The sequence below is a fragment of the Syngnathus scovelli genome, chromosome 19, assembly GCF_024217435.2.
Source record: "Syngnathus scovelli strain Florida chromosome 19, RoL_Ssco_1.2, whole genome shotgun sequence".
NCBI classification, from domain to species: Eukaryota; Metazoa; Chordata; class Actinopteri; order Syngnathiformes; family Syngnathidae; genus Syngnathus; species Syngnathus scovelli.
In genome coordinates, this window is record NC_090865.1 from 1593678 (window position 1) to 1615511 (window position 21834).

A 21834-nucleotide genomic window follows, 5' to 3' on the forward strand; every position below is an offset into this window, starting at 1 on the left:
CGGCAGCAGCAGCCGTCGTAGTCCTGCAAACGGAGATATAAACATTGCACAGGAGCGCATCCATCTGCATTAACTCTGTGGATCGTCTCACTTCCTGGATCACTGTTAAGGTAAGCACGTCGGACTTTGCTCCGGCCGAATCGTTGCGTGCACGCGTGCGGGTTCGGACAGTACCGAGCAGACGTGAAAGGTCTTAGTATAGACAATGATGTTGATACTCAGTGAGCATCACGAGGTGCTATTTTGGATGACCGCTTGTCCGTGTTTAACTTTCACTTAAATGCATCACTGTTGAGATGAGGAGAAGTCAAGTCATCAAACTAGAAGTTCAAATAAAGTACTTTGGGAATATGCCCAAACTAGAACATGGGAAACAAAATCTGCACCGGAATGTTTGCGTGCGGACGAGCAAACAGGCCTTGACCTCCGCCAAGGCTTGAAAGTAGATCCTACTTTATTAGATAAAGTATATCAGTGCACAGTTTGGTGTTGACAAATTCACTAATTGGTCTGTTATTCACTTAGTGCCATTTCGGGGCAATGCTTAAGAAGAGGGAGGAGCTACGATATCGTCACAAGCCATAGCCTTGTCTAAAATAAAAAATAAAAAGTAATTTAAAAAAAGGCCTTTATGACCCACATTTAAAGCCATATAATTAGTTTTGCACCGTTTTAAACATCAGCACTGCCACACGTGTGCCTTGTAGATAAGCAGGTTTGGTGTTGCGTTCCCTCATGTGACTGCAACAGCAGAGCAGGAGAGCACGAGATGGTGTGGCTGCGTCGCAACAGGCGGGAGAACAAATAGTCAGTGTCATGCCTAGCTTAGCACATGACAGATGGAAGAGCACACCAACAAGTTTGCAAAGAGGCGGGTGCAAAAATGTTCACCTTATTACATTCCTTCGCCACAGTAAAGAATCGATTTTTGCCCGGTGATGCCGATGACACGTGACGTACAAAACATACATGTCCAGACAGCGGCTAAGAGCTTAATACGCCACCATCGGGGTCGTGTGTGTGTGTTTCTGCAAAGATTATGACATCACATGATTTCTGGCTCAGTGTTTTCCTGCCAAGGACACATTGTTTCGGCTTTTCTGGGAACTACATGGCTTTTTTCTGCAGAAAAACAATCAGGCATAGATTGCAAAAAAAAAAAAAAAAACTTATGATAGATTTGCAGCTCACGAAATGACATAAGATACTTTCTCATGTCGTCATTCGAGGGCCTCTCTTGTTGTCAGCGCCGGGCTCTGCACTGACATAATTAGCCGATTGATGAATTTTCAAGCTACGCCTATTAATAAAATCGCTGACGTCTGCCTTGCCTGTGTGTGCCGGCGTTATGTAATAAGCACATGACAAAGATAGATTGTTTTAAGGAGGCAAGACGGCAAGTAGGTACACAATGTTCAACGTACCGCTCCGTGCCCACTCGACTTGTTTCTTGAGAGAGGAGGCGGTAGAATTATTGAGAAGTGAAGGAATTAAATGGCAAAGTATTCTCTTTGAACCCCAAAGCTTCTGTTCTTGGAAGCTGCACGTGCCCGTCATTGTCAAAACAAGTGCAGAGTCGGCACATTTAGAGAAACCAGGTTTTTTTTTTCTGCTTTGGTATATTTCCACAATCCATATAAAATGTCTGCATGTTTTTTTTTTTTTCTTTTCCGTGAGTGGAAGAGCTGATTCACGTCTACACATTTGAGTCTTTTGTCCAAATGAGATCCAGACATTGTTGGTTAAAGAGAAAGCAAACATGCTGTGTTTGTGCCAGTTAAGCCGCGGGCTGTATGTCATACACTGAGGATATTTTTAGAATTTTAATTGTAACTAATCATGATGTCATTGTTGTTGCATCTTCTCTTGACAGGTGATGACTGGGATGATATCATGTCTGAAGTTCAGGGAACGTTGGAGTTTTCCATAGAGTTGCACAAGTTTCACAATGTGGATCTTTTTCAGAGAGGGTAAGAAATTTAAAGCTATTAAATAATTGAGAAAATGCAATGGGTTCGTTTCGACAATCACCAAAACAAGATGGACTATTTGCATCTCTGTGTTTTACTCTTAACTGGTATTGACCCGAGTGATGCCATTAACATCTATTATGTATCTATTGACTGTCCGAAAAGCGATTTGTGTACTTGCCTCTGTCAAAGCTTTCATCTTTGGAATTGTTGTCATTGCAGCACTGATGTGATGATTATCTTTACAGCCACATTTTGCTCTCCTTAATTGTCCAATGTGTCCCCGGAGAGAGAGAGCTGAGACGTAAAGCGATATCGATTTTAATTTGCTCTTCTTGATTCCCATCGGCTGGGCTGCCCTGTAAAGAAGCCATTTTGAATTATTTTTGGATTCATGTAGCCAAAAACTTGTACTTGTTTTTGTTACATATGTGCACAAATATGTTCCATCAGGTTCTACCAAGTCCGAACGGGGTTGAAGGTTTCCCCTCGCGTGCTCCACAGGTTAATAGTGACGGCGCAAGACAATGCAGGTGAGTGCCAATTTAAATTAAAAATCAATATAAACAACAAATAGAACATAAATAACAATATGTCTGAGTTCCACGAGCAAAATGGCTGCTCGATCGCTTCCCGCTGGCAATCGATGTTCATTCAAGTATTTTCCCATAATGACTTCCTCCTCTATACAAACGTGAAATACAATCACGCACGCTCGATTTACATACTTGACATCTTTTTTTTTTTTTTTTTTAGCCTTCCACAGCCTTGCAATCTGCTTCCTCAGCGATCCAGGAAGCCGATTCACTGACAATAATGATTCACAGGAATCACGGTTATTTTTAGCTTCCCCGGACTGGCGAGTGTGTGTGTGTGTGTTTGGCAGATAGTGGGAATCTGGCTCTTACAAAAAAAGAGGTTGTTCTTTAGAGGACAAGAAAGGATTGAGCAGAGAGGAATGGAAAAAAAAAAAAGACAAATTTGCCACACTTTCACAAGGTCACGAATTAAGGCCGCTCACCTCGCAGGCTGATTGCAAAAAGAGAGTGGGTGGGTAGGTGGGCGGGGCATACACACCACCAGGAAATAATCCCTTCCAGCGATCGCTCTCAACGTGCACGCTTGACATTTTACTTATTATTGTGCCCCAGACGAGCGTGACGGATTGCGTCAAACACTCAACTGAAGCGTTTAACGACGACCGTTCACTCGCAATGATGATTTTTCAAAGCGGGATCACGAAGAGCAATTGTACGCTGAGAGTTTTGGGGGGGGTTATTGTTAGGACACACACACTCACACACACTAATACACAGCAGATGTAGCATACCGGAGGCGCTAAGCAGATTATTTCAGGCACAGAATGACTGTGACTAAAGCTTAGGGGCATTTGAGCAAGTTTTAAAGTGCAGGATGTGATAACGCCCCAAAACGTGTACAGACGGAAGCGGCTCATTATGCAATAAGCGTTTGATGTGTGACACGTTACTTCCCAAATGTAAGGATATTGTGTTGTTTTGATTGACGGATGTCTTGATGGCTTTTAACATGTTTAAAAGCCGCCGTCGGCGTTCATTAGTGTTTCGGCCTGGTCTGAATTAGTTGAAAGAGGCTGTTTAAAATTAATGGCGAGCTGGCTTTGAACGTCACAATTTTTATTTATTGTTTTAAATCAGTGGTACTCTCTGAAAAATAAATGTTTCATTTGGAAAGTGTTTTGTCACCTCTAAGTTGCTAAATAGCAGCCTACTTGTCGATTCTGGCCGGGTACATAACTCGAAAATTTAAGTAAGTCTGGAAAACAATCTTGCATTTCAATCGCAGTCTAAAACGAGCCCAACACATCATTTTTTTCAGTCCAGCACTCGGGTCTCCTTCACACATCCAACAAGTCTTTGACACGAGTCACACACTCCCACTCGTCAGCTTTGAGGCCGTTTGATGCTACAGGGAGCGGCGGCGGCGGCGGCGGCGGCATTATCAGGAGCGAGCCTTCCCCCCACCGCCACCCGTGGAGAGAGGCAGCCTTTAAGACCCAAACAGGCACACCGTCTCTGCGGGACGTTTCAAAGGCCTCTCGGGCCTCGCAGCTGGATGCCCATGCTGCTTGTGTGAAAATAGCACGAGACCAGACAAGAGAGCATATCGTGGGGAAGATGTGTGCCGTTTTGATCCCTGCAAATAAATGAAAATAAATGTTTCATTTCGGATACAGTGCAACAAGATGTGTGCCGTTTTGATCCTTGCACCTAGCTAAATTAAATGTTTGATTTATGATCCAGCGCAACCTTGAAGTGCAGCATTTGAAATATACATCAAACATCCAACGGGACACATTTGCATATGTACAGCGACATCCTGTCACGTCGCCGCTTGTGTTGTAATGTATGCCATGTTGTCGCCCAGCAGGCGAATGCAGCTTCAGCTCCCCGGGGGTGTACGACGGCGTCGTGTTCAGCCGGATCTTCCAGATCCTTTACAGGAACGAGGATATCGCTGTCAACGACAGCATGGTCTTCAAAGTGCATCTGCTGCTGGATGGAGAGCGGGTGAGTCACGGCGGTGACATTTCGTGCACCCACGTACATTTTTTTTTATTTTGTGTGTCACCTTATTAGATTGTGAAACTGTGGCCGTCTAACTGAAAAGTTGTGCATCTGGTTATGTGCGGTGCGAGTCATGTTCCCGCAGAGCCACATTTCCAACTCGTTTTGTGCATCGTTTGCTTCCTCGCATCATTTAGCATTCTGCGTCAGCGTGAAGGTGACGTGCGCAAAATCGTATTTGCAGAAGGGATGTGCACATTGGAACTTGATGTGGATATTAATTATTAAAAAAAACATTGGTTGAATTACAAAGTCGACTTTTTTTTGCCAGACATGAAATGACGTAACGGCACGCCGGGTGTCAGCGGCGAGATCTCCCAAAGGCTCTGGGCTCATTAACCTTCCGGAGGTTATCTGCGTTGGGCTCATATCCGGAGATAACGCAGACCAAAATAGCCCCTCGTTTCCCCGCCTTATTGGCATCCGCGCCTGATCGATGGCCATGAGGAAAAATGGCCGCCTTTGCTGTTGTTTGGGACGCAGCAGGGGACGTGCTCTCACCGCCGCCGCCGTGCAAATCTATTAACACGGCCGACCTTCAAAAGACTCCATTAGTTCTCTTTCATGCTCGTTTGTTTTGGCACCTTTGATTCGGTGTTGCTTTAATTCTCTTACTTTGCATAAGATTAGAAGACACGTAGGACGTCACATGATAGGCAAGACACATTTGCAAGCCGGAGAGAACATGATTAAAAAATGCTTTGAAAGACAGATCAGGTTTGATCCCGGATTTACCGCACGATGGGAATCATCTCAATGTTCTTGTCTTTGTAGCTGGAGGAGGCCCTCGGCGAGGTGGACTTCCAGTTGAAGCTGGATCTTCACTTCACCGACAACGAGCAACAGTAGGCGTTGTCACGGGCGATTTTGACAATCGTCGTCATCCTGATCGATCGCTTCCTTTCCCAGGTTGGCCGACATCATCTCGGTCCCTTTGATCAGCAGTCGAACCCTCAACCTGCACTTCCACCCGCAGAGAGGCTTGCATCACCACGTTCCCGTCATGTTCGACTACTTCCACCTGTCCGTCATTTCCGTGTCCATCCACGCCTCACTGGTTGCCTTACATCAGCCTCTGATCAGGTAGCACAAAGGATACGGATGTTCTTCACATGTGATCTTCTCGGACATACTTTGTATCTTCTCCGTCCAGCTTTGCTCGCACGGGGAAGGGCTCCTGGCTGGGAAGAGGCTCGGCGGAGAGCACCGCCGAGCCAGCTGCCATCTCTGTGGAAAACCTCGTCATGGGAGCGGGCTACTGCAAGCCCATCATCTCCGAGGTATGACGCGGGAAGAGTGAATGTTATCCCTTGTTGACGTAGGAGATGATCCGTTTGCCGGATTTGGTTCGGGTCACCATAGCGTTGCTCAGACTTGGATGTGTGTCATCCTCGGGATTGGTCACGTGAAGCTCAAAAAGCAGATTACAAGGTTTAAAACTCAGATGATGAGTTCAGCAAACAGACTTTTTTTTTTGTAGGTCCAACCCACAAACTGGGTTCCACTAATAACTAAATTGACAACTGTACGGTTTCAGTTTTTGAAACTGGTAACTCGTGTTCCTTCTGACGTCACCGTCTCTCCATTGTAAATCTTAATGAGCGACCCCATCTTGCTTTTATTCCCACCCCTGGCTGGCCACTTTAATAAGCTCGAGACCAGGACCAGGAAGAGGAAGGGAGGGAGGGAAGGAAGGAGGGAGGCAGGGGTGGTGCTGAGATGTCTTCTTTTGATCCCCGTAATGAGTTTTTACTCTCAAGCGCCACGTCGCTGCAGGTGAAAAAGCTTTCCCACTCGCTCAACTTTATATAGTCAAATGGCGCAAAGCCAATTTTTGTCAGTCCAACCCAAAACTATGTTTCTTGGATAATGACTAGTTCAAACAAAAACATGGCCGCCTGTCACACTGCTTATAGGTAAAGTGAATTATGAAAGTAAACATACAGATGTTCCTTCCTGGTTTTGTGATACTGAGCTGCTACGATTACAGAGCGCATGCAGGTATGATGAGAGGGAGCCGAAAGGGAAAATTACAGTATGTCCGCACAAACGCCAGGCATGAGCCATTTTTTCTTTTTTGTTTGGATGGCAGAGCAAAAACATCACAGAAAGCAGCTCTGGTCAAGGAGATATCAGATATGAAGGCTCCTCCAAATGATAAATCTAAATGACTTTTTATATTTGGTTCTGTGCCAGGCAGACATCCTGACGCTAATCGAGATGTGTGTTTCGGCGGCGAGTGGCTCAAAAACAGTCCATGTCCTGGCAGGCTGTGTTTAAGAGCCGTTTTTTATTTTCTCCCGTCCTTTTTGATCTCCCACGTAATGACCATGACTTTGCTAACGTGCAAGAAGGTCCACATTTAACAGGAGTGCAGTCACCGGGCGTCACAAGCCTTTCTTGCACGTGGCACGACTGACCTACAAAGCGGCTGACATTTGCCTCTTCTCTCCCCAGGGGAGCTTTTATGTGCCCAGTGAGGACTGCCTGCAGAGAGCGCACACTTGGCACAGAAGACTCTGTCGCCTTCTGCTGGCGGCGCACGCTGCGCTCAACAGCTATTGCACTGCGTTGATGAAGGAAGTGCCGCAACTCCAGCAGATGCCACTGGACACAGGTGAGCAAAGTTGGAAAAAGATCTAATGGAGGTCAACAGATTATTATAATTTTATTGAAATATTTTGATGACACTCATTTCTACTCAGAAGTCCTGCAAGTGGAAGAGACGCTAAATCAGCTCGCAATAGAGTTACAGGTATGTGAGTGTCGGAAAAGGGAAATGTCACTTTTGAGACATGATACGTTGTGTCCACGCCAGCTGCAAGAGGGCCACGAGAAGGTGGCCGAGCAGATCAGCACGGACGTGGGCCACCTCTGCACGCAGCTGAGCACTCTGTGGAGTGGCTTTCTGGAATCGGCCGTGCTCAACCCGCACGTCCTCTCCTACTTGGCTCAGGAGCATCACACGCTCAGGGTGAGAGGCAACAGGAATTCTTTTTTTTTAGAATTTTAAATTTGATGGCTTTATTTATATCTGAGCAGTTGCATTTTTTTTTCCAATCTTTTTTGGTTATCCAGTAATTGTGCAAAAAAGCCTTCAGACTTGCACACCTTAAATGGAATTTTGCCGACAAGTCGTTCTATCTTCAGCGGCAAGTGCTGCGTAATCAGCGTCCCATTTAAAATGAATCGTAAGGCTTGTTGGCTGCGTCTCTCTCGGTGGGGCGATTGTGCTTTGTTGCGTTTGTCTGAAAGTAATCAACATGTTTGCTTTGCTTTTTGAAGTACCCCGTTGTGGCGGGATGCTGGCAAGCTTTCACACGTCAGTGGAATTTCAATTAACGCATTTTCCTTGGGCAAGAAGTCTTGTCCTGGAAATGAAGGAATGACACAATCATCAGCCCCTAATTACAGCTCAGCTCCATATTTTCTTTCTCATAGGTGAGGAGATTTTCGGAGGCATATTTCTTCACAGAGCACCCCAAAGAGACAGCGCTGCTATTTCAAGAGGAGCTGTAAGTATAGGAAGCAGAAAAAAAACTCATTTGGATGAGCCTCTTGATGAGATGATTATTTGTACGTGGCAAGAATCAGCAGACAAGGCCAGATTGCCGCAGAAGTACGCTCTTCAGACTACTTGGCCAAAATGCCTCCATTACCTGTCGAGTGCCTGGACATTGATGGAGACTGGAACAGCCTTCCCATCATCTTTGAGGACCGATATGTGGAGTTTGCTCCAAAAGGTAAACAAAATGTGTTTGTCGGATTTGCTCTAGAAGTGTCATGACAATTTTGTCTTTACAGATGTGGCGCCCCACGCGACGACATCTGACGATCACGCCGACTCGGACGCTCGCCTAAGCGCTCTGAGGGCCAAATGCTTCGAAGTCTCCCATGATCCTTCGGATAGTGACGACTGTATGGATTTGACCACCTATGTGTCGCTCATAGGAAAGCAAAGCAGACTTTCTCAGGATATTATCCCAATGGAGGAAAGAATAGATGGACCGGTAGCAGAGCCCAAGGACATCTCATCAGTTGAGGAAAGCTCAGCAGATCTCCATTCTCATCCAACAGAAGTAGTTCTTGTTCCAGAAGATGCCATCAACCCCGATGATACCTCAAAGGACAACCTTAGCCAAAACAGTGAGGACGCTCCAGTTAGCACCCCCGTGGTCTCCACGCCTTCTTTTTCATCTTCCTCTCCCGGCGCTCTGGCAAAGGAGGCGCCCCATCGAGGAGGCCCGGTCATCTCGAAGATCATAAAGCGCTCATCCTCTGTCATTTCAGACTCTGGTATCGAGAGCGAGCCCAGCTCCGTGGCGTGGCCCCTGGAAGCGGTGCTGCGGGCTCCGCCCCCTTTGGATTTTTCCAGCCAACGGGAAATTCGCCGGCAGAAAGCCCTCCGTCACCCGGTTCTCCGAAGCTCCTTGGAGGGCCTGCAGATGGAGAGCAACGGTAGCATTCCCAGCGGAGGTATACAGGCCTCGTTGACGTCCATCAGCTCGTTGCCTTACGAGGACGAACGGGAGCAGAGCCACGGCGGCAAACTAACCAAATCCATGTCCGCGCCGCAGATCAGTAGCCCGGACGACAACGAGGAAGAGCGCGGGACTCAAATTCAGGATGCTTCAAGTCGTTTAGAACAGCAAACCCATTTTTCTTTGAACTCGGAGCCGTCGGAATCGGCCATTTTCGACGCAAGTTCTGAAATGGCAAATCATCCTCAAAACCTTTCAGCCGCTCACAAATCCAGCTCGGCGTTAAATTGCGAGTCCGCGGAGGGCCCCGGTGGTCCGGTTCCGAATGTAAATCATCTCATCGGCGGGGTGAGTGTCTCTGTGGAGGATGTACATCTTGCCGCTTTGGAAGCACTCGGTGGACACCAGTTAAGTGCTCATAAAAACTCAACGGGGCAGCCGAGTGTCATCAACATTGATGAGACTCATAACCAAGTTGATTCCTCGCAACCTTGGCAAGGCTCCGACGAGATGACTCACAACGGGATACCGGCCAGCCAGAACGAAGCCGCCGATGAGCCCACGAAAGCCTCCAAGGCGCCCAACTCGGGCCTGGCCTTCGTCAATAAGAAGATGGTGGAGGTGGTGAACATGTCGGTGTCGTGCGCGCCTACTTGCCTGCCCTTTTCTAGTGTTTTAAAAGACTCTCCGTCCATGAACGGCATGTCCACTCGCCCGACTACCTCACCTATTACCAATCAGCCGCTGGGCTCGTTCGGTATCATCTCCCCGACGTTAGCCAACCAGCTCGGCATTGACCACCAGGCCAACGAACGGATGCTGAGGTTAGTTTTTTTTTGAATGCATTTGTTTTTATTTTTCTAACATTCTGCCAATAGACTGATTTGCTTCCCACATCCAGTTTCTTCAAAGCCAAAGAGGAGCTTTTTAAAGGGATGAGCTTCCAAGGCGGCCTATATAGCGACCTCCCTCTGTTAGCGTCCGACCTGCCCTACTTCCCCCCCGAGGAGGACGACGAGGAATTTGACGACGGCATACACTTGGTGGTGTGCGTGCACGGCCTAGATGGTGAGAGCCGAGTCATTTTCTATCTCTGCTTGTCAAACGAATTCTGATATTGTGCCTGATTTGATTTTTTATTTTGTTTCCAGGAAATAGCGCAGACCTTCGCCTGGTGAAGACGTTCATTGAGTTAGGCCTGCCGGGATCCCGGCTGGACTTTCTCATGTCGGAAAGGAACCAGGTACATTTGGAGATGAAGTCAGGTGGATTTGAATAAAAAAATAAAACGGGAAATGTTTTTTTTCTTTGCAGACTGACACGTTTGCTGATTTTGACACCATGACGGACAGATTGCTGGATGAGATTATTCAACACATCCAGTTGTACAATCTCACCATCGGCAGAATAAGGTCAGTTTGCAGGCACAATATTAGGTACTCCTCAACTACAGATATTTAGATAATGAGTATGAAGATAATTATTGTAGTATGAAACCCTACTTTGAAACCCTAACCCTAGTTTTAAACCCTACTTTGAAACACTAACTCCAGTATGAAACCCTACTCTGAAGCCCCTGAGCCTGGCTTTAAAGCCTACTTTGAAACCCTAGCTCCAGTATGAAGCCCCTGAGCCTGGCTTTAAAGCCTACTTTGAAAGCCTAGCTCCAGTATGAAACCCTACTCTGAAGCCCCTGAGCCTTGCTTTAAAACCTACTTTGAAAGCCTAGCTCCAGTATGAAACCCTACTCTGAAGCCCCTTAGCCTGGCTTTAAACCCTACTTTGAAACCCTAGCTCCAGTATGAAATCCCACTCTGAAGCCCCTGAGCCTGGCTTTAAAGCCTACTTTGAAACCCTAGCTCCAGTATGAAACCCCACTCTGAAGCCCCTGAGCCTGGCTTTAAAGCCTACTTTGAAGCCCTAGCTCCAGTATGAAACCCCACTCTGAAGCCCCTGAGCCTGACTTTAAAGCCTACTTTGAAAGCCTAGCTCCAGTATGAAACCCTACTCTAGAGCCCCTTAGCCTGGCTTTAAAGCCTACTTTGAAAGCCTAGCTCCAGTATGAAACCCTACTCTGAAGCCCCTGAGCCTGGCTTTAAAGCCTACTTTGAAACCCTAGCTCCAGTATGAAACCCCACTCTGAAGGCCCTGAGCCTGGCTTTAAAGCCTACTTTGAAACCCTAGCTCCAGTATGAAACCCCACTCTGAAGCCCCTGAGCCTGACTTTAAAGCCTACTTTGAAAGCCTAGCTCCAGTATGAAACCCTACTCTGAAGCCCCTTAGCCTGGCTTTAAAGCCTACTTTGAAGCCCTAGCTCCAGTATGAAATCCCACTCTGAAGCCCCTGAGCCTGGCTTTAAAGCCTACTTTGAAACCCTAGCTCCAGTATGAAACCCTACTCTGAAGCCCCTTAGCCTGGCTTTAAAGCCTACTTTGAAACCCTAGCTCCAGTATGAAGCCCCTGAGCCTGGCTTTAAAGCCTACTTTGAAAGCCTAGCTCCAGTATGAAACCCTACTCTGAAGCCCCTGAGCCTGGCTTTAAAGCCTACTTTGAAACCCTAGCTCCAGTATGAAACCCCACTCTGAAGCCCCTGAGCCTGGCTTTAAAGCCTACTTTGAAACCCTAGCTCCAGTATGAAACCCCACTCTGAAGCCCATGAGCCTGACTTTAAAGCCTACTTTGAAACCCTAGCTCCAGTATGAAACCCTACTCTGAAGCCCCTGAGCCTGGCTTTAAAGCCTACTTTGAAAGCCTAGCTCCAGTATGAAGCCCCTGAGCCTGGCTTTAAAGCCTACTTTGAAGCCCTAGCTCCAGTATGAAACCCCACTCTGAAGCCCCTGAGCCTGACTTTAAAGCCTACTTTGAAAGCCTAGCTCCAGTATGAAACCCTACTCTGAAGCCCCTTAGCCTGGCTTTAAAGCCTACTTTGAAAGCCTAGCTCCAGTATGAAACCCTACTCTGAAGCCCCTGAGCCTGGCTTTAAAGCCTACTTTGAAGCCCTAGCTCCAGTATTAAACCCCACTCTGAAGCCCCTGAGCCTGACTTTAAAGCCTACTTTGAAGCCCTAGCTCGAGTATGAAGCCCCTGAGCCTGGCTTTAAAGCCTACTTTGAAAGCCTAGCTCCAGTATGAAGCCCCTGAGCCTGGCTTTAAAGCCTACTTTGAAACCCTAGCTCCAGTATGAAGCCCCACTCTGAAGCCCCTGAGCCTGACTTTAAAGCCTACTTTGAAAGCCTAGCTCCAGTATGAAACCCTACTCTGACGCCCCTGAGCCTGGCTTTAAAGCCTACTTTGAAACCCGAGCTCCAGTATGAAGCCCCTGAGCCTGGCTTTAAAGCCTACTTTGAAACCCTAGCTCCAGTATGAAACCCTACTCTGAAGCCCCTTAGCCTGGCTTTAAAGCCTACTTTGAAAGCCTAGCTCCAGTATGAAACCCTACTCTGAAGCCCCTTAGCCTGACTTTAAAGCCTACTTTGAAACCCTAGCTCCAGTATGAAGCCCCACTCTGAAGCCCCTGAGCCTGGCTTTAAAGCCTACTTTGAAACCCTAGCTCCAGTATGAAACCCTACTCTGAAGCCCCTTAGCCTGGCTTTAAAGCCTACTTTGAAACCCTAGCTCCAGTATGAAGCCCCTGAGCCTGGCTTTAAAGCCTACTTTGAAAGCCTAGCTCCAGTATGAAACCCTACTCTGAAGCCCCTTAGCCTGGCTTTAAAGCCTACTTTGAAGCCCTAGCTCCAGTATGAAACCCCACTCTGAAGCCCCTGAGCCTGACTTTAAAGCCTACTTTGAAAGCCTAGCTCCAGTATGAAACCCTACTCTGAAGCCCCTTAGCCTGGCTTTAAAGCCTACTTTGAAAGCCTAGCTCCAGTATGAAACCCTACTCTGAAGCCCCTGAGCCTGGCTTTAAAGCCTACTTTGAAAGCCTAGCTCCAGTATGAAACCCTACTCTGAAGCCCCTTAGCCTGGCTTTAAAGCCTACTTTGAAACCCTAGCTCCAGTATGAAATCCCACTCTGAAGCCCCTGAGCCTGGCTTTAAAGCCTACTTTGAAACCCTAGCTCCAGTATGAAACCCCACTCTGAAGCCCCTGAGCCTGGCTTTAAAGCCTACTTTGAAGCCCTAGCTCCAGTATGAAACCCCACTCTGAAGCCCCTGAGCCTGACTTTAAAGCCTACTTTGAAAGCCTAGCTCCAGTATGAAACCCTACTCTGAAGCCCCTTAGCCTGGCTTTAAAGCCTACTTTGAAAGCCTAGCTCCAGTATGAAACCCTACTCTGAAGCCCCTGAGCCTGGCTTTAAAGCCTACTTTGAAAGCCTAGCTCCAGTATGAAACCCTACTCTGAAGCCCCTTAGCCTGGCTTTAAAGCCTACTTTGAAACCCTAGCTCCAGTATGAAATCCCACTCTGAAGGCCCTGAGCCTGGCTTTAAAGCCTACTTTGAAACCCTAGCTCCAGTATGAAACCCCACTCTGAAGCCCCTGAGCCTGGCTTTAAAGCCTACTTTGAAGCCCTAGCTCCAGTATGAAACCCCACTCTGAAGCCCCTGAGCCTGACTTTAAAGCCTACTTTGAAAGCCTAGCTCCAGTATGAAACCCTACTCTGAAGCCCCTTTGCCTGGCTTTAAAGCCTACTTTGAAAGCCTAGCTCCAGTATGAAACCCTACTCTGAAGCCCCTGAGCCTGGCTTTAAAGCCTACTTTGAAAGCCTAGCTCCAGTATGAAACCCCACTCTGAAGCCCCTGAGCCTGGCTTTAAAGCCTACTTTGAAACCCTAGCTCCAGTATGAAACCCCACTCTGAAGCCCCTGAGCCTGACTTTAAAGCCTACTTTGAAACCCTAGCTCCAGTATGAAATCCCACTCTGAAGCCCCTGAGCCTGGCTTTAAAGCCTACTTTGAAAGCCTAGCTCCAGTATGAAACCCCACTCTGAAGCCCCTGAGCCTGGCTTTAAAGCCTACTTTGAAGCCCTAGCTCCAGTATGAAACCCCACTCTGAAGCCCCTGAGCCTGACTTTAAAGCCTACTTTGAAAGCCTAGCTCCAGTATGAAACCCTACTCTGAAGCCCCTTAGCCTGGCTTTAAAGCCTACTTTGAAAGCCTAGCTCCAGTATGAAACCCTACTCTGAAGCCCCTGAGCCTGGCTTTAAAGCCTACTTTGAAGCCCTAGCTCCAGTATGAAACCCCACTCTGAAGCCCCTGAGCCTGACTTTAAAGCCTACTTTGAAAGCCTAGCTCCAGTATGAAACCCTACTCTGAAGCCCCTGAGCCTGGCTTTAAAGCCTACTTTGAAGCCCTAGCTCCAGTATGAAACCCCACTCTGAAGCCCCTGAGCCTGATTTTAAAGCCTACTTTGAAACCCTAGCTCCAGTATGAAACCCTACTCTGAAGCCCCTTAGCCTGGCTTTAAAGCCTACTTTGAAAGCCTAGCTCCAGTATGAAACCCTACTCTGAAGCCCCTTAGCCTGGCTTTAAAGCCTACTTTGAAACCCTAGCTCCAGTATGAAATCCCACTCTGAAGCCCCTGAGCCTGGCTTTAAAGCCTACTTTGAAACCCTAGCTCCAGTATGAAACCCCACTCTGAAGCCCCTGAGCCTGGCTTTAAAGCCTACTTTGAAGCCCTAGCTCCAGTATGAAACCCCACTCTGAAGCCCCTGAGCCTGACTTTAAAGCCTACTTTGAAAGCCTAGCTCCAGTATGAAACCCTACTCTGAAGCCCCTTAGCCTGGCTTTAAAGCCTACTTTGAAAGCCTAGCTCCAGTATGAAACCCTACTCTGAAGCCCCTGAGCCTGGCTTTAAAGCCTACTTTGAAAGCCTAGCTCCAGTATGAAACCCTACTCTGAAGCCCCTTAGCCTGGCTTTAAAGCCTACTTTGAAACCCTAGCTCCAGTATGAAATCCTACTCTGAAGGCCCTGAGCCTGGCTTTAAAGCCTACTTTGAAACCCTAGCTCCAGTATGAAACCCCACTCTGAAGCCCCTGAGCCTGGCTTTAAAGCCTACTTTGAAGCCCTAGCTCCAGTATGAAACCCCACTCTGAAGCCCCTGAGCCTGACTTTAAAGCCTACTTTGAAACCCTAGCTCCAGTATGAAATCCCACTCTGAAGCCCCTGAGCCTGGCTTTAAAGCCTACTTTGAAACCCTAGCTCCAGTATGAAATCCCACTCTGAAGCCCCTGAGCCTGGCTTTAAAGCCTACTTTGAAAGCCTAGCTCCAGTATGAAATCCCACTCTGAAGCCCCTGAGCCTGGCTTTAAAGCCTACTTTGAAAGCCTAGCTCCAGTATGAAACCCTACTTTGAAACCTTAACCCTAGATTTGACCTGATAATGATGAAAAGCCTCTTATCATTCAGAGCCAAAATGCTTCCACTTGATTGACAGCTAAGGAAATGTCTTCATTGTTTTTCAGCTTCATCGGACACTCCCTGGGGAACGTCATCATCCGCTCGGTGCTGACGAGACCTCGCTTCCGCTGTTACCTGGCCAGGCTGCACACGTTCCTCTCGCTGTCCGGCCCGCATCTCGGCACGCTGTACAACAACAGCACGCTGGTCAGCACGGGTGAGGCGGTCGAGAATGAAGCTTTGGAATCTCCAATCATGTGTCCTCCTACCTCCTCATAATTTCACAGGATTGTGTCTTTATGTGTGTGTTAAGGTCTGTGGTTAATGCAGAAGCTGAAGAAATCGGGATCCTTGCTGCAGCTCACCTTCAGAGACAATATGGACCCACGGAAGACATTCCTTTATCTCCTCAGTCAGAAACCGGGTAGGAAAGCAACCAAACATATTGAGAAATTTTGCATCATGAGTGTGAGAAGTTATTTTCAACTCTTTTATTTCCACCAGGGCTCCAGTTCTTCAAAAACGTAGTGCTGGTGGCGTCTCCGCAGGACCGTTACGTTCCTTTCCACTCTGCCCGAATCGAGATGTGCAAAACGGCTCTCAGAGACAAAACCACAGGTATTTATCCATCAAAGAATAATACTTTTAAAATGATAAATAAATGTCATCCTTCCCAGGCCCCGTGTACACAGAGATGATCAACAACCTTCTGCAGCCTCTCGTGGAGGCCAAAGATTGCCGCTTAATCCGTCAGAACGTTTTCCACGCTCTGCCCAACACGGCCAACACGCTGATCGGCCGAGCCGCCCACATCGCCGTCCTGGACTCTGAACTTTTCCTGGAGAAGTTCTTCTTAGTGGCAGGGCTGGACTACTTCAAATAACATACTGTCATGTACATAAGGAACGAGGTGAATACGTATTTGTGCGTTAGCGATGCGTGTTTGTGACTGTGCTCACCTAGCGTGAGTGTGACGACTAGTAGCCATGCAAATTGTAACATAAACATGGAACATCTATCCAGCGGAGATGCTTGCCTTATCACTAACTTCTCAGCTAATTGCGCCACGTTCCCTTTGTGGAAAGAATTCGACTAGCATTACGAGTAGCCACTTTATTAGGAACACCCACACAATCTGTCGGCGTCAAATGCAAGATCTCTGTAAGATATCTTTTTGACATCCCGTTATGTAGCTTTAATCATACCTCTCTAATTTTCTTGACAGTATTATGTGGCAATATCATTCCGAAAGTCTCATCTTACTCCTGACTTATTGATCTATATAAATAGAGTATTGATCGGATGTCATTTAACATACTTAAGATAATATACTATGCTAACATGAACAGAGCTAAATCGAAATATCATCCATGTGCCCAACCATGAATGGATACGTCTTAGCAAGTATAATCTTGTACTTAATCGTTGTGTGCAATACTACTTGAAATGTTTTTATAGGCGAGTCACTGTAAATGTATGCATTCAATAGACAGGAGACGAAAAACGAAAAACATTTGCGCAACACAAGATCCCCAAAATAGTGGTTTGATGAGTTCAACCTCAATTACAATCCACCAAAACACACACACGCACACTGAGAACTTTTGTGGATAGTCTTTCTCAGAAAAGTGGAAGCTGTAGCTACAGATATATTTTCATCTATTGTTGAATGGTGTCTCAATATATTTGTCCATTTATTTATTCTCTGTTTTTTGTTGTTGATGAAGTTTTCATGATGTCATTTGGATCACTGCCTCAATTGGAAGGAAGTCTTGTTTGACTTTGCAGGTTTCATTGCAAGTTTCCACTAATCCTTGGGAAGTTGATAAATTGATAGATCAATGCTTTTTTTTTTTATCATCCGATTGCCTTTTCCAGTCCATTATAGGCCCCTTGGGCAGTTTTCCGTCACGCGTGTGAAAAGGTGTTCTCATTGTCAGGAAAATCCTTCATGTATTTAAATGAATGTAAAAAAACAAAGTCTAACATCACTGTGAGCACCATGTAGTTATTTCCTCCAAGTTATTTTGAAATGTATAATATGTAAAGTACAGAGAGAACTACTTCGTCTGTGCCAATACAGTGCAACTAAACAGATACAGTAATAAAATTGTTTTGCATAAGGTTTTCCATTTGTGTAATTCAGCTAAATGATTGAAACCGGAATAGTAATAAATCGGCGCCCTCGTCTAAGAACTTGTACCGCACCCACCCCACTTAAGTCTTCATTCAGGCAAAACTGTGGAGACATTGCCATCTACCGGCAAGAGAGCGCAACTGCAGTAGAAGGGCTTCATTCTGAATGTGACCTGTAGATGGCAGCTGTGCATTTTACCCGCATATACTGTGCCATGGTGATGTGCATTCCAGTTCTTTTAAGTGAACTGAATCTTTAGAATTAGTTCACTCAAAAGATTCGTCCCCCCCCCCCCACACACACACACACTGAACCTTTTTTAATTGTTTTATTTTATAAATCAAATGATCAAAAATCATGGTCAAAGCTTCACGGAAAGTGAAAAGTGCCACACCAGCCCTCGCCCCCACTTTGTGATTGGCTTATTTAATATATTCAAATAATATTACTTCCCTAATATTAGGGAGATATCATGGTCAAAGGTCACAGGAGCCACGCTCGGGGCCGCGTTCCAATATGTTTTCCAAGTGACCCTCGTTAAGCGCACCTGCGTGAAAAGTTTTAGCTTCTTTCACGTTCTGCAGGAGCTAAAACTTTTCACGCAGGTGCACTTAACGAGGGAATCACATGGACACTCCATTAGGTACACCGCCATTTACAGGTACCTACGTCACTTGGACACCACACTCACCCCCACTTTATGATTGGCGGCTGTTGGATCTGTGACGTCACTCGGACACTCGATTAGGTACACAGCTAACTTTATTGCATGAAGGGATGTGCCGTAATGCAAAACCGGGGAGATTATGCTTCTCTTTGGGTAATCTTGGTTTTATAAGTTAAAATCCCAATGATCGTGAGCAGCAGGGGGGGGCCCCATTTCAACCCCTTACACTGAGTGCCAAGCAGGGAAGAAATGAGTACCATTGTTATAATGGTCACTGGTATGACCCGGCCGGGGTTTGAAACCCCGACCTCCCATTCTCAGGGCGGACACTCTCCTCTTAGGCCACTGAGCTGGTAAACACTTGTATCGTAGTATAACACTTAGTCGTTTTTAAATAACGTGTATGCATCTATACGCCTCAATATTGTTATCCAATATATCTACTGCAATTTCACATTAGTGTATTGGTTAGTGCGCTGAGCTCTCACCCCAGCAACCTGGGTTCGAATCTCAGTGGGACCTAATAGTTTTATCATAGAAAATTTGCAACAGTTGCTCCTGAGCTGTTCCATAAAACCATACATGTTCCAGGTAATGTAAGCGAAGGTTCCATAGTGTACTGGTTAGTGCGCTGAGCTCTCACCCCAGCAACCTGGGTTCGAATCTCAGTGGGACCTAAGAATTTTGTCATAGAAAATTTGCCACAGTGGCTCATGAGCTGGTCCATAAAACCATACATGTTCCAGGTAATGCAAGCGAAGGTTCCGTAGTGTAGTGGTTAGTATGCTGAGCTCTCACCCCAGCAACCTGGGCTCGAATCTCAGTGGGACCTAAGAATTTTGTCATAGAAAATTTACCACAGTGGCTCATGAGCTGGTCCATAAAACCATACATGTTCCAGGTAATGCAAGCGAAGGTTCTGTAGTGTAGTGGTTAGTGTGCTGAGCTCTCACCCCGGCAACCCATGTTCGAATCTCAGTGGGACTTAAAAGTTTTATCATAGAAAATTTGCAACACAGTTGCTCGTGAGCTGCTCCATAAAACCATAAATATTCCCGGTATTGTAAGTGAAGGTTCCATAGTGTAGTGGTTAGTGTGCTGAGCTCTCACCCCGGCAACCCATGTTCGAATCTCAGTGGGACCTAAAACTTTTATCATAGAAAATTTGCCACAGTGGCTTATGAGCTGCTCCATAAAACCATACATACTCCAGGTAATGTAAGTGACGTTTCCATAGTGTAGTGGTTCGTGTGCTGAGCTCTCACCCCAGCAACCTGGGTTCGAAGCTCAGTGGGACCTAAAAGTTTTATCATAGAACATTTGCAACACAGTTGCTAGTGAGCTGATCCATAAAACCATACATATTCCAGGTGTTGTAAGCGACGGTTCCATAGTCTAGTGGTTAGTATGCTGAGCTCTCACCCCAGCAACCTGGGTTCGAATCTCAGTGGGACCTAAAAGTTTTATCATAGAAAATTTGCCACAGTTGCTAGTGAGCTGATCCATAAAACCATACATATTCCAGGTGTTGTAAGCGACGGTTCCATAGTCTAGTGGTTAGTATGCTGAGCTCTCACCCCAGCAACCTGGGTTCGAATCTCAGTGGGACCTAAAAGTTTTATCATAGAAAATTTGCCACAGTGGCTCGTGAGCTGCTCCATAAAACCATACATATTCCAGGCAATGTAAGCAAAGGTTCCATAGTGTAGTGGTTAGTCCGCTGAGCTCTCACCCCAGCAACCTGGGTTCGAATCTCAGTGGGACCTAAGAATTTTTTCATAGAAAATTTGCCACAGTGGCTCATGAGCTGATCCATAAAACCATACATGTTCCAGCCAATGTAAGCGAAGGTTCCATAGTGTAGTGGTTAGTGCGCTGAGCTCTCACCCCAGCAACCTGGGTTCGAATCTCAGTGGGACCAAAGAATTTTGTCATAGAAAATTTGCCACAGTGGCTCATGAGCTGATCCATAAAACCATACACGTTCCAGGTGTTGTAAGCGAAGGTTCCATAGTGTAGTGGTTAGTGTGCTGAGCTCTCACCCCAGCAACCTGGGTTCGAATAACAGTGGGACCTAAGAATTTTGTCATAGAAAATTTGCCACAGTGGCTCATGAGCTGATCCATAAAACCATACATGTTCCAGGCAATGTAAGCGAAGGTTCCATAGTGTAGTGGTTAGTGCGCTGAGCTCTCACCCCAGCAACCTGGGTTCGAATCTCAGTGGGACCTAAGAATTTTGTCATAGAGAATTTGCCACAGTGGCTCATGAGCTGGTCCATAAAACCATACATGTTCGAGCCAATGTAAGCGAAGGTTTCATAGTGTAGTGGTTAGTGCCCTGAGCTCTCACCCCAGCAACCTGGGTTCGAATCTCAGTGGGACCTAAGAATTTTGTCATAGAAAATTTGCCACAGTGGCTCATGAGCTGATCCATAAAACCATACATGTTGCAGCCAATGTAAGCAAAGGTTCCATAGTGTAGTGGTTAGTGCGCTGAGCTCTCACCCCAGCAACCTGGGTTCGAATCTCAGTGGGACCTAAGAATTTTGTCATAGAAAATTTGCCACAGTGGCTCATGAGCTGATCCATAAAACCATACATGTTCCAGGCAATGTAAGCAAAGGTTCCATAGTGTAGTGGTAAGTGCGCTGAGCTCCCACCCCAGCAACCTGGGTTCGAATCTCAGTGGGACCTAAGAATTTTGTCATAGAAAATTTGCCACAGTGGCTCATGAGCTGGTCCATAAAACCAAACATGTTCCAGACAATGTAAGCGAAGGTTCTAATCTCAGTGGGACCTGAAAATGTCATCATAGAAAATTTGCAACACATATAACCATAGACCGCTGGGGTTAGTGTTAGAGCTACGGTTAGGGCTAGGGTTAGGGTTAGGGTTAGAGCTAGAGCTAGGGTTAGGGTTAGAGCTAGGGTTAGGGTTAGAGCTATGGTTAGGGTTAGAGCTAGAGCTAGGGTTAGAGCTAGAGTTGGAGCTAGGGTTAGGGTTAGAGCTAGGGTTAGGGTTAGAGCTAGCGCTAGGGTTAGGGTTAGAGCTAGAGCTAGGGTTAGGGTTAGGGTTAGAGCTAGGGTTAGGGTTAGAGCTAGGGTTAGGGTTAGAGCTAGAGCTAGGGTTAGGGTTAGGGTTAGAGCTAGAGCTAGGGTTAGGGTTAGAGCTAGGGTTAGAGCTAGGGTTAGAGTTAGGGTTAGGGTTAGGGTTAGAGCTAGAGCTAGGGTTAGAGCTAGAGCTAGGGTTAGGGTTAGAGTTAGGGTTAGAGTTAGAGTTAGGGTTAGGGTTAGAGTTAGGGTTAGGGTTAAGGTTAGGGTTAGGGTTAGAGTTAGGGTTAGAGTTAGGGTTAGGGTTAGAGTTAGAGTTAGGGTTAGGGTTAGGGTTAGGGTTAGGGTTAGAGTTAGGGTTAGAGTTAGAGTTAGGGTTAGGGTTAGAGTTAGGGTTAGGGTTAGAGTTAGGGTTAGGGTTAGAGTTAGAGTTAGGGTTAGATTTAGAGTTAGGGTTAGGGTTAGGGTTAGAGTTAGGGTTAGAGTTAGGGTTAGGGTTAGAGTTAGGGTTAGGGTTAGGGTTAGGGTTAGAGTTAGAGTTAGGCTTAGGGTTAGGGTTAGGGTTAGGGTTAGAGTTAGGGTTAGAG

General features: G+C 46.5%; 1 protein-coding gene across 4 annotated transcripts; it reads left to right on the top strand.

The window, feature by feature from the left end:
- Window positions 1-59: 59 nt before the first annotated feature.
- fam135b (family with sequence similarity 135 member B) lies at window positions 60-17518 on the top strand. Of its 4 annotated transcripts, none has more exons than XM_049750655.1 (20): window positions 60-110; window positions 1874-1970; window positions 2424-2503; window positions 4377-4519; window positions 5351-5421; window positions 5486-5659; window positions 5730-5856; window positions 7034-7193; window positions 7282-7331; window positions 7395-7550; window positions 8018-8091; window positions 8165-8319; window positions 8381-9881; window positions 9959-10125; window positions 10209-10300; window positions 10372-10469; window positions 15457-15608; window positions 15705-15815; window positions 15896-16009; window positions 16069-17518. In XM_049750655.1, exons 2-20 carry the CDS (start codon window positions 1894-1896, stop codon window positions 16272-16274), a joined length of 3708 nt encoding a protein of 1235 aa, XP_049606612.1. In that variant the 5' UTR covers window positions 60-110; window positions 1874-1893; the 3' UTR covers window positions 16275-17518. The 4 variants fall into 4 exon arrangements, with proteins under 4 accessions (XP_049606612.1, XP_049606615.1, XP_049606614.1 ...); XM_049750658.1 differs by having other exon boundaries at window positions 8171-8319; XM_049750657.1 differs by having other exon boundaries at window positions 7285-7331.
- Window positions 17519-21834: the final 4316 nt, after the last annotated feature.

Excerpts from the sequence above, each read along its gene's own strand:
- fam135b (XM_049750655.1), top strand. The coding sequence starts at position 1,894 with ATGTCTGAAGTTCAGGGAACGTTGGAGTTTTCCATAGAGTTGCACAAG. Across the intron at positions 1,971-2,423 it reads GTGGATCTTTTTCAGAGAGG|GTTCTACCAAGTCCGAACGG; the intron begins GTAAGAAATTTA and ends ATGTTCCATCAG. Across the intron at positions 7,194-7,281 it reads GCAGATGCCACTGGACACAG|AAGTCCTGCAAGTGGAAGAG; the intron begins GTGAGCAAAGTT and ends ATTTCTACTCAG.